General features: G+C 44.1%; 1 protein-coding gene across 1 annotated transcript; it reads right to left on the reverse strand.

The window, feature by feature from the left end:
• Window positions 1-1370: 1370 nt before the first annotated feature.
• Window positions 1371-7467, reverse strand: wnt7ba (wingless-type MMTV integration site family, member 7Ba). The gene is given in 5 exon segments (XM_076111451.1): window positions 1371-1850; window positions 2512-2783; window positions 5838-6064; window positions 7179-7357; window positions 7360-7467. Coding segments are annotated over 5 exon segments (1266 nt in total).
• Between the last annotated feature and the right edge of the window lie 4993 nt (window positions 7468-12460).

Raw genomic sequence — 12460 nt, forward strand, 5'->3', positions numbered from 1 at the left:
ATAAAACACGTGGAGTATTTACAATTTAGCAACTTTGATCAAAGAAAAAAACATAAATCCCAAATAAGTTATAGCTCTCAAATCTGAAATACAATGACATTAGAAAAACCACTTGTAAATAGTGACTTTCTGTTCCATCTATAAATGACATAAAGTGCCACGTTCCTCATATAAAAATAAACTCTTCAAATTGTTTTGTAAGTTATATAAAGCCTAAATAAACATTTCTGAATACATTAAGGGTGCTGTCCAAAAATAGCTCTGAGGCCTTTGATCCTCTCGTACCCCCTTCTGTGTGGTTGGGGCACATGCCATCCACCGGTCAGGCCTAAACCGCGCTGGAAGGCCTTGTGTAAGCAGAGGCCATCGTGTGGAATTCCACGTCTCTGCCGTTCATGGGAATGTTGGATGTATCCGAACCCCGATTGCACTTCTATGGCGTTCCAACGAGGCTTACACGCTTTATCTCAGAACTCAAGAGGCCTCCGAAAACAAAACAATGAACACGGTCGGGATGGAGAGGGCCGTTCGAAACTGACAAGTTGGATGCTTAAACTAGTTTGGGAGTGTTTTCTGCCTCTTTGGCTCCTGGCGTAACAAAGGGTCTTGTTTTCTGAGGGGGGATTTGTCCATGAGAGAGATGTCACCACGGCGCTCAACGACACAACTTAATGATGTTCCATGAAAAAAACGGAAAGAAATGTGACTAAGTGCAAAAGAAAAATAGCTAATGAATAAAAAGGGAATAGCAGAGAATTCAGCGGCTTCGTGGCTGTACATGTTTCAGTAGCAATTTAAGATCATAAAATAAATGGAAAATGAGTTTATCCATCCTATAAGACTGAGTTTGAAAGATATTTTTTTTACATAAATAATTTGTGTTTTATTTTCAGTGTTCAAACAGAATACAGTGTGAGCGTACAGGTAGAAGTATTCCACTTCCATCTTTCAATTCTCAGTCTTCCGTCGTGGCCGCCTGGAGCGCTTTGCTGTCGCATTTCCGATTAGCGTGTTCCAAAAGTCTCCTCGAGATCCAACAATAGTCCTTGTTGTTTCTCCTCTCCTGCAAGACATCCGTGAGCTACGTCTCTGCGAGATGTCTTCCAAAATAGTGAAAATCCTCTCAACTGCAACATGTTTGCATCATGTCGCAGTTTCTTTTTTTTTTTTAATCTCTTTCAGGACTTTTTCTTTTGTTTTAAAGAATTCCAAAATAGGATGTAAAAATGTGCAAATTGTTGAATAAATACTTCCGAGTCCTTCACTTTCGAATTCCGCTTTGTCATAACCCTCTCACCTTCAACCGTTGTCCATTTTCACCAGCCTCTCTCTCTCTCTCCCCTGCTTCCAGTGCCCCACTGCCTCATTCCCTACTTGCAGGTGAAGACTTCTGATTTCTCACTGCACGTGTTGCACTTGACGAAGCAACACCAGTGGAACTTGCAGTTGCACTGCCAGATGCGCGTGTAGTGGTGCGTGTCGTGACCGCGGCCGCAGCACATCAGGTTGCAACCGTCCGTGAGGGTCGAGGTGCCGTTGCACAGTCTCCCCCGCGTCCCCGTGCTCCCCGTGGCCGTGTCCTCCTCGCAGTAGTTGGGCGAGCGCTCCAGGTACACCAGGTCCGTGTCCGTGGGCTTCTGGTAGCCCCGGGCCTCCTTGAGTCGCAGGAAGGAGGGCTGGCGGAGGCGCGAGGCCCGGACCGGCTCTACTTGAACCGCGCCGCCGTAGCGCTCCTTCAGCAGGTAACCGAGCTCTCTGAACTTCGGCAGGGTGATCCAGCAGGTCTTAGTGGTGCAGGAACCAGACACGCCGTGACACTTGCACTCCAGCTTCATCCTCCCCTCTAGCATCTGATCACACAGAGAGTGGAAATTAGGTCTGTGAATTTGAAGAGGTGGTTAAGAGCGGAAAATCTATTCTATGTGGTTAATTCATAAATGGTCATTTTACACACGTCCGCAGCTTGACTTTGAAACGGTTAATAGCCATCGCATTGGCCTTCACATCCGTCTCTTTTGGTGAGCTGGGCTTTCTGCGGACACTTCGGCTTTCAGCGCTCCGTCCAGTATGCCAACTTTATGTCAAAAAAAAAAACCTGGGGAAAATAACTCGTAAACCAAGACTGTAGTCTCTAATTAACTTTACCTTTCTTCAGACCACAGAATGGCGTGACAGCCCGAGAGAAGTGACCAGAGCTGTTGTGCAACCGTACGTACACGTATAGAATTACACTGTGGTTTCAGCCAGATTTATACTGTAAATATATAAATATTTTAGATGACAAAATTGACAGGTGACTGTTTGCCCTCGTGACTGAGCTTGATGTTAATGTGAAAAAGATTACCTTCACATTTTCGTTATAGGACGGTATGATTATTGAGTCATTAGAACATCTAGTGACTTGTATCACTTGTTTGACTAATATATTTATAGTAATAAAGCAAATACACAACAGATAACTTCGATCGATGTGATGGATATAGTTTGTTTCGTCAAACTTGCTTGCATTACCTTTCGCCCCGCCTCGTTGTTGTGCAGGTTCATCAGCCGTCGGGCGTTTTTCTTGATCTCACGGGCGTCCACGAAGCGCCGCGAGAACTCCACGCCGTACTTGACATCGGCCGAGCAGCCCCCCCACTTCCAGCCCTCCTCTTGGTCGTGGTAGCCCTGCTTCTCGCGGTCACAGCCGCACTGGCTGAGGTTGCCTTGGCTGCAGGCGGTGGTCACTGCGTGGGCAACTCCGGCTGCAGTGATGGCATAAGTGAACGCTGCCTCCCTGCTGCCTGGAGAGAAACGAGCAGAATCTGAGTGAATATGGAAAGGAGTCATGCAAGTACTCTCTACAGGCAAACTACAAGTACTTTAAATTGAGTAGATATTCTACAAGTATTACTTGCAGTACTTTACCTAGAATGGCGAGAATTGCATGCCCATCATACAGTTATGCTGTTATGGCACCAGCAGGAGGATTTAGGTTTGCTTGACCTTCATCCTTTATCAAAGAATGTGTTGAATTATAGGAACATTGCACCAATTCTACGCATGAATTGTGGTTTACTTGTTATGACAAGTACTACTCAGTCCATGAAACATTTGTATAATGTCTTCTGTGAAATAACCCCGATGATACCTGTGTGGGTTTTTCTAACTTGAACTTGAACTAAATTGATGAAGATGTAAATCCTCCTCCCAAACAGTTGCAGCAAAGCTAGTGGGAGGTTTAGAGAGATGCCAATAGTGCCTGTTTCCAAACAACGCGTGGCCCAGATAAGGAGTCTCCGAGTTCAGGAGTCTTTTAGTCTGAAATACCGTGCTTAATGTTTCACGAAGGCCATTCAAATAGTTTGGGACAGTCCCAAAATATATGGAAATGATTTGCCTTTCTTGAGCCACATTGTCGCCAAAGCGTCAAATTCATATTCTTGTAGTTTTGGACAAATCCCCCCCCCCCCCCCCCCCCCAGCCTTCTCACAAAGCCTCATTCCGGCTTCTTTTTCCACTTGTCTTTAATATACAAGGTGTTTACATTTTTTGCATAAAAGAGAGCTTTTTATAAATAATCAATGTACTTATTTGGCACTGATTAGATACAACTCATGTCACTCTATCAGAACAGTGAAGACAACACAAGTGACATCTACTGGCTGACTGGAGGAGCTTTTTTTTTTTCTGGATCGGCGCTCACAGCCTTGCTGTGTCTTGATGGTATTCATCAATGGAGTTTCTCACGCGGCTTAAGTGTCATTCTGTGTCTGTCTTAGGCGGTCCACATTATTATAGCAAATGATACCGCTGTGTTGCATGTCGAAAATCATCTGTGGCCGGCCTTGACTGAGATGTGCCCAGCCGATCCAAGCTTTCGTGTGTCACCATTTGAACTTGAGAATAAACACATTTATATTTATGGCATGGAAGGGGGAATTAATTTATTGGCACAACAATTGGTTATAGGATATCCTCCCTCTCCAATCAGGATAATGCTGGGCCTCCTTCTTCTCAACAGCCCAGAGTATTAATGCGTGCCGTCTCTGGTAGAGGCGATTCTAATGGCTCCCTTCCAACCTGACAAACTCACTTGCAGGAACCATCGGGCCTGCGGTTCCCCCCCGGCCCATAACTCATAACAAACCCTGAAGTCTTCTCTCATCAGGCTAAATCCGCGACCCATTCGGATATATTGTATGGTGAGCATTCTCTCAAGGCATCAGGCGCATGCAATAGCCAAACAGCCATCTCCTCGCACTGTGATTTGTTTTGATTGCACTGCAGTGCACGCTGGGCTCCATTGTTGCCATCCAGCTGCTGGAGCTGACTTCAATTAGTGGTTAGCATGAATCTCTCTGCTCTTTCTCAATGCTTAATGAGTTCACAGGCCCGGCAGGTCAATCAAATGAAGTGGTGGATGGTACGTAAGCGACACAACAAGGGGGGTAAGGCTCTGGCTTGCATTTCCTGTGTTTTTGGAAAATCGCAAAAATGGTACACGGAGATGGCAAAGAGAAAACCCATCTTACTGAGAATCCATGACTTTATGCGTTTGTACAATTGGTAACAGTTTTTCATTAATTTTTATACAGATGTAATAGGATTTGAGTCTTCCAGAAAGTACTTATTTGTCTAAAGTGTCTGCGAGGGGAGCACACGAGGGCCTACGCTGGGTCCAAAGCGTCTCTCCGAGCTCGTTTACACACCACAAGAGAAAAAAGACATTCCCGCTGACAAAAGAAATAAAGGGATCCAGACGTCTGTCTGCCTGTGTCCCGTGTAGAAGAAAGTGATTGCTCCCAGGGCTGCTAGATTAAACACGGATCCAAACCCACAGCAGGACCGCAACAAAACATTTCGGACTCGAATACAATTTATATGAGAGGTTCACATTAGGAGCAAACGGGCTTCTGTGAGAAATCAAACCGGGAAGAATGTTGACTCGGAGCAGCGAGGTGTGTTGGCTTGTGTGTTCATAGATTGTGTAGGTTTGATATAGAAATGCTTTCAGGAGATGCCACACCCAGATAGGCATTAGACCCTGCTTTATAAGGTAGTCTTCACATTCCATTCATGACTGCTTCGCTGTGACAATATGTGTGTTGCAAGCACAGTGATGTCACACACAGATTTAATGACACTTGCGAGGCCTTTTGAGTTGCAGTTTTTTTTTTGTGTGTTTTAAAAGAGGCAGAGAATTTATTTTGCGGTCGCTGCATGTGGTATTCCAAACAGAAATGCTTTTGTCAAAGCATTCGCCACCCATCTTTCAGTCTTTCGGGCCACTTAGTTGAGCTACGCTGCAGCCTTTTCTCACGCCGCCGACAACAAGTACAGGAGGTTCGAGGACATTACGAGGAGAATAATACTTCAATGATTGGGAAAAAAAAAACAAGCAGACCACACGGCTCAGTTGTGGTTTGGTTAGGCCAATTAAAAGTACCTGTTGACATTAACCTTTACATGCCTGTGCACAGATTCAAGCGACGCCAAAAGGAGGGACGCGTCGCCCTGATCACACATCAGTTCACACTCGTGCCTCAAAGCTGAGATTTTTCTGCGGCTAAGCTGACTGTTGTTTAACTCATGTAAAAGCAGTTTTGCCCCTGGGGGTTTATCTTGAACCTTAGCCTCCTCGTTGCATGTCATTTCCCATCTCTCTCCCCTCATTTCCTGTCATCTATCTATTGTTAAAATATCTAATAACGGCATAAAAAATGCCTAAAAACAAACATTGTTGTCCCAGAAAAATCCTCTGAGCAACGTCCCACTCAGCCTACTTTTCTATTGACTACATCGAGAAGAATATGTTTAAAACAACTTTAAAGAAGCTGCGTTTCAAACAGACTGACCTACTCTCAGCTCTTGTCCAAAGACAGTCCTCTGTCCCAGGGCGGAGCAGTTCCACCGGCCGTAGCGGAACTGGTGCTGACACTCGTTGATGCCCAGCTGAGCGCCTTCGCCGATGATGATGATGGCGTCGGGGCGACTCTGACAGAGGGCTCTCTGACGGGGGGCCAGTCCCGGTATCTTGTTGCAGATGATGTTGGCACCTAGAGCTACCACGGAGGACAGCGCCCTGGGGCAGAGAGAAGAAACGGGGATTAATGAGAAGGGGAATTGAGAACAGATGAGACATGGAGAAACAAAAAATTTACCTGAAAACATACGCAGCGTATTGTTTGAATTCTGGGCCCTGGTTGAACAGCACTTGGCAACGATTTTGGGACAATAAGCACTAAGGTTTTTGTTATTTTTTTGGCTAAAGTTTTCATGACAGTTGCCAGTCCATAAAGACAATCCCAAATAATCAAAACCAAATGAGAAGGTATGAGCAGACTCCCATCATGTATAATCTAATGGACCTTCATAAAGACATGTAAGGGAACAATAGTTAATTTGGGTCCAAATCTAGTGCATTTCTGTCTGCCTCTCTCTTTCTGTCCGTGTTACAGAAAACATGAACCACCACAGCTATTTCAAGTTTCAGGGCCTGCCCTTGTTATGAATGAGAGGCATGTATGGTGTAGCAATCATTCGCTTTGTGAGGGCCTGGGTCTTTTAATGCCATAAGAAAGAGCTCATTCCATAGGCCCGCGCCTATATAGGCAGAGCATGAAGTAGTCCAATATGTCTCTTTTCCATATGCGGCTTTCCAATTGTGGCTCTTGTCTGACGAGGTGCTCCTATGACAAAGTCATTCTGGTGAACCCATAAGAGCAGGTTATCTCATCAGCTGCCTGTACATGTGAGAATCAGGTGGATTCAACTTTGGATTTAATGAGTCAAATCATCATTGACTCTTCATAACGTCGATTTATGACAACAAATTAAAATTAAAATTACACAACTGCTCAGAAATACGTGGTAGCGCGTGATTCCATTGTGGAATAACAGGAAGACGATTACAGACACAAGTCATTTCCCACCAATGTTTTCAAAATTGTGGTTGACTGAAAATAATAGTTGCATTTTTTTTTCATTTCTAAAACAATCTCTCTGCAATAGCAGAACAACATTTAGCAATTTTAAAAAGATATTTAATAAAACACCTGCAACAACCAGCTAATGCTCTCCAGGCGCGATCAAATGCCCCCGCGCGTAATTGGCCAATTTGCGCGCAAGGCACAACTAATTGCTAGCAAACGTATACGTGTGTTTGAGTTGACGAAGTGCATGGATAAGAAACCTACAGGTAGCTACCGCTGGTGAGGATGAGGAAGATCTGTGGGTAGTAGATGGACAGCAGCGCACTGCGGGACGAGATGATGAGCATGGTTGCGCATTGAACACAACTGGCTCTGCTCTCTTGCGGTTTCGAAAATAGAAGAAGAAAAAAAAAAAAAGTCGTGGGTAGAAGTATATCCTTTAAAAAAAAAAAATCGCAGTCCAAGAGTTAAACGCGGGAGCGATCGTCTCTTCTGGTGTCTTCAGCTAGTGGAGCCGTGGCGCGCTGCGGCAGCTCCAAGCTCCGCTGTCCATGTGTTGGAGATGAGAGGCTGCATCCCACGGCCGAAGTGCGCTCTGCCACCTGGACCGATAGAGGACTGGGTTGGAAAGAGGGGGTGGGGGGGCAGAGTGGGTTCCGGATGTCTCTAAAAGTGAGACTATTGTGACTTTGGAAGGCACCAGCTCCCGGGATGAGTCTGCACCGCGCATCCCACCGTATCCCCACCCCCAACACACCTCCTACCCCCATCTCCCTCTCTCTCTCTCCCCCCTCTCCCAGTCATAGATTTTTATTCTTTCTCACCTGTGACCCTCTGGGTACAATCATTCCACCATGCCACCCAAAATTCATCTTAAATGCATTTTAAACATGACATTACTCTTCTGTAACAATCAATTTCTGTAATATTGCGAGCCATAATGAATTCACATATTCATCCTTGTCTCCGAATAAGAGTGTGACCATGGTGCTTCAAAAGAATAACCACACATGACTTCTCTCATCATGCCTTACTTATTAGCTCCTGGATGTTATTGTGGCATGATTTTTTATTTTTATTTCAAAATAACATGGAATCATGTTTTACCTTTACCATGAAGTTATGAAACAGTTTGTTGAAGTGGGAAAGTGGGCCAAAGAGGGCGGGAAAAGACATCTAGAGTTGAAACCATTGGTTGATAAATTCAACATCCGATCGACAGAAAATGACTCAGCAACTATTTGAAATATAGATTTAAACTAAACATATATGGGGACTGTTGGGCTTTGTGTATCTGTCGACTCTTTCTGACATATTTTTAGGCAAAGCGATTAATTGATGAATCGGGAAAATAGTCACCAAACAACAAAGATGATAACAACCGTTAATAAAAGACTGGATTAACTTTTATGTCATGCATCACCTGATGATATGCATTATAAATCCCTGCAGGGAATTCCTCCTTGCTGAAGTGCTTCAGTCAGTCAGTTGATGAGACTCTGTGGGCTTCCTGCTCACATGTTCTGCTGGTGCATCACCAACAATACGCCCTCCTGTGGCCGCATGAAGGATATGTCATCATCCCAAAACATCTGGCTCGACGTTGATGCTGGAGTGCACAGCAGATCATAGAGTATCGGTAAGCTGCAGTTTATCAAGTTCTACTTTTTAATGAACAAGGCCGAAAAAGAAGACCTTTCTCATTTGGGAAAGTAGGAGAAGTTGCCTTTTTTTTTTGGGATTAAGCGCTATGTGACATTTAGACGTGACATTTTTTCTGCATGGTGACTTTTCTTGTTAAACCCAGTCTTTGAAGTGAAGTGTCGAGGTGTAAGCCGATGGGAAAGCCAACAAGGACGGCACAAAAGGAATGTATGCTGATCCGTCCTTTTAAAGATGTTCCTTGCAAACAGCGCCCTGTTTGCCGTGGAACTTTAAAGAGAGTTTTTTTTTTTAAGTACAATGGGAGGGGGCCATCCTGTTCAGTTCCACGGCACCTTCAAAGGACGAGGGCTTTTATAGGTCTACTTCACAGAGTGGACGGGGGACAAAGTACATATCTTCTTCGCTTGTTGTTGACATTTTGTCAGCCGAAATTTGAGACATTCTGATCTTTACTTGAGCGGAACAAATAACCACGAGGAGATAATATGAATAAGATTCGTTCCGCAGTGCGATATCAATCGGAAACAAAAGTGAGAGACCCTGGCTTAGAAAACGATTGAGGGCAGTTTGTGGAAATGCACCTTTTATTTTAAATTCTCTCTGGCTGCCAACCAAGCGATTTGAGAGATTGCAGTGATGTGGAGCGTAAAATAATAGAACGCTTTTCATACTTTGGCTGTTATGAGATTGGCCTGATCGTTACGCCCACTCAAACTGTGTGTAACTATAGCTGCAGTCAGATATGCGCCGTAGTGTCAAGAATGAGAAGCCGCTGTGCAACTAAACCGGACCCGTCTTGGCTGCCGAAACCTCGTCACAGGAACTCCATCGACGGCTATTTCAGTGGACGACTCACAGATAATGTCAGCAGAGGCAGAACCCTTTGTGTCTATATATATATATATGTGTGTGTATATTTTGTACGACTCTTACTCTCACTCCTCTCTACCTCTCACTTTCTTTCCAAATAATCCTCCTAAACCGCAATATCCAAAGCCAAGATAGCACTTAAGCAGCGTGCACTCACTGTCCTGGCGCTCGCGCTGTGATATCTGTTTCTTTTCATATTTTTTGCTCGAAAGGCGAGGCGAACATGGAGACTTGGGAAGTTTTGGGGCCGCATGGGGAATTTCTTATTACTGCCGAACAAGATGAAAGGTCAGTGATGAAAGTGGCTGTAAAAACTAACACGACTCTGGGTTTTTTTATTCTATAGGGACAGGTTTCGATAGCACCATCCGCATCATGATGATGAGTGACGGGCACTGGAGAAACTGGAGCGGTGACGCAGAGGGGTCTGGACTAAAAAGTCTGGACTAATAATGGTGTCTCGTGACTCTATGGGCTTTTGGGCCTATCTTGTCCTCGAGCCCAGAATGCCTTGCGGTTGTCGAAGAAACGGTGTTGTTGATCATAATAGTAAACATCTGACAATTCGTCATAAGTGACATTTTTTTTCTGCAGAACAGCAGGGCTCATAGGTGAACGTGTGAGACAGAACAATCCCATTCACACGCAGCTGGAAGCGTAAAGGAAGATACTCCGCACTGACAAGAGCCATGGAAGCCAATTTAGTTTTCAGACAGTAGTCAAAGATGAATAATTACTCAAAGAACACCCAAATGCAGTACTTGGCCCCTAGGACACACCCAGGGGCCAGCCTGCTGTCGACAGTCACTACACATGATGTGCTGAATTACACCACGTTAGAAAAGGCAATAGCTGATTAAATCAAACCAACACAGCGTGGTGTTACAGCGGACTGTTTATTGTCAACATAAAGATAAAATATAAACTTCCTCAAGTAAAATAATCCACGGTTTAGTTAATTAACAGATCAAATCATCCAAGATTGTCTCTAAACACATTAACTTCCCTCCTGTGGAAGTCAATGAACACCTCTTCGGTCCTAGATATATCAAGTTATGCAAGGTATCTAAAATATTATGATAATATTGTGCTTTAAAGTTATTTTTAAACTCAATAGGGCTCCGTTGTTGACGTTGTAAGAACACATCAGTGAGCCTCATGGGTGGCATGTTCCTTTATTACAATGAACACGAAGGCTGCTGTCAACCCTGTGAACGCCAGCACTCACTAGACTGTTTAAGGAAATTAGTTTACCTTTTTTTAAAACAAACTATATGTGTGTGACCCATTTTTAAAGACATACATAGAAACTAATGGGCATGGGGCTGAGTGCCAGACGGTGTCCAGACTGTTAACAAAAAGGAAAATATTGAAAAGCACCAGCATTCATCTTTAAGTGCGGCCTTTGAGTTTTAATTAGATGGGAAAAGACGTGCATCAAAGGCCTTGGCCTCGTATATCGTGTGCCTCTGATCCACCAAGACACACTGATGGGTTTCATTTGCTTAGGTCAGACAAGTGCACATGGACAATGTTAGCACGCAGCCACATGCGGCTCAAGTGGCTTTCCAGCTTTACCGCGATGTCAGAGGCATTGTTGAGACTGTAATGTGGCAAGACAAACACATGGTGCTCGTATGTGTCACGGGGCAAAGCTCATGCTGGAATCCGCAAGAAATGCGAGTGCGGTTGAATATCGCCCCCTGCACTGTGAGGGGCTTATGGAGTGTGACGGATGAAAAACAAAACTACCCTGGGGGTCAACGGGCAAGAGAGTATTTATGACTAAAAGCAACTACTTTGTAATGGAATCTAATTCTAACCGTTTCGAGCATTCATGGGACCCGACAAAGCTGACGGCGGGAAATTGTTTCCACGTTGAGGAACAACAATTCCACTTTTGAGCAATTATTGTCTTTGAAACATCTTGAACCTTTTTGAGAGCAGATGAACAAATGCCAAGAGGCATATAAAAGGCCGCGGAAATTATTCCTTTTTTTTTAATTTTAATTTTTTATTACGTAAACAGGATCTATCTTTTTTTTTGTGTGGAAATGCAGATTTGGAGTTGTAAACATGTTGCAGATGTTGAGAATATGGCTACACGGCATCACCAGAGATGGGTTTGAAGTTGACACCGGGAGCAACTAACAGAGCAGAACAAAAAGGAAGGGATCAGCTAATTCAGACGAGCAGGTCAAAACAGCTGCTTATCTGTGTGATGTTTTCATTTTTTCGTGATTATCTAAAGGAAGTCATGAATGCACGATTTGACCTGGATAAGCATTTTTTAACTATGCTCAATCTAAGCCCAAAAACATAAATATTGTAGAGTTCTGGCTCCCAACAAATGAAATGATCCCCGTAGTGATGAATAGGGATAAAAACATGCAGACTGTTTGATAATCATGTTGTATGCATGCAGTGCTTTGCTATTTTTCCCACTTTTGACAACACTTTCGGCCTTCTGCGCCTCACTCTCTTTCTTTGTTGTCAAAGTGTCTTTACTCAGTTGTACCTGCAGAGGGAGCCAAAGCACCAGAGAAGCGTTTACTTCAGCTCAGTCCTCTCTGGTTCGAGTCCCTTTCACACCAGCATTTTGTCTTTCCTGACATTAGAATAGCAGCTATTATACGCGTTATTACAACAGATGCCAGCATTGCATTATCCATACGCTTCTAGAGGTTTCATCAGCACGTTCCATTTTTTATCATTTAGTATTAAATGGAAGAGGTTAATTCAGTGAGTCATGTTTAAACTCTTGCTTCTTTCTCTTTCCACTTATTTCACATTCTGTGCAGATATTTAGTGCTCATCCCGAGGTGACTGGCATTGTCGCGTCTCAGTATTTCAGAGGCACAAGTAAATAAAGTGAGTCATTTTGAGATCCTCAAGGGGGCTCTTTACTCCTGTGTTTCAAAGCACAGGAGGGCGAAGCCGTACAGCAGCCTGTCGTTCCCACCACCCGACAGAGGTTCCACCATCTTGGTTCCTACCATCGAAATTTCAAA

Source organism: Anarhichas minor, unplaced genomic scaffold, assembly GCF_050575085.1.
Source record: "Anarhichas minor isolate MPS153535 unplaced genomic scaffold, ASM5057508v1 ptg000045l, whole genome shotgun sequence".
Classification (NCBI taxonomy): domain Eukaryota; kingdom Metazoa; phylum Chordata; class Actinopteri; order Perciformes; family Anarhichadidae; genus Anarhichas; species Anarhichas minor.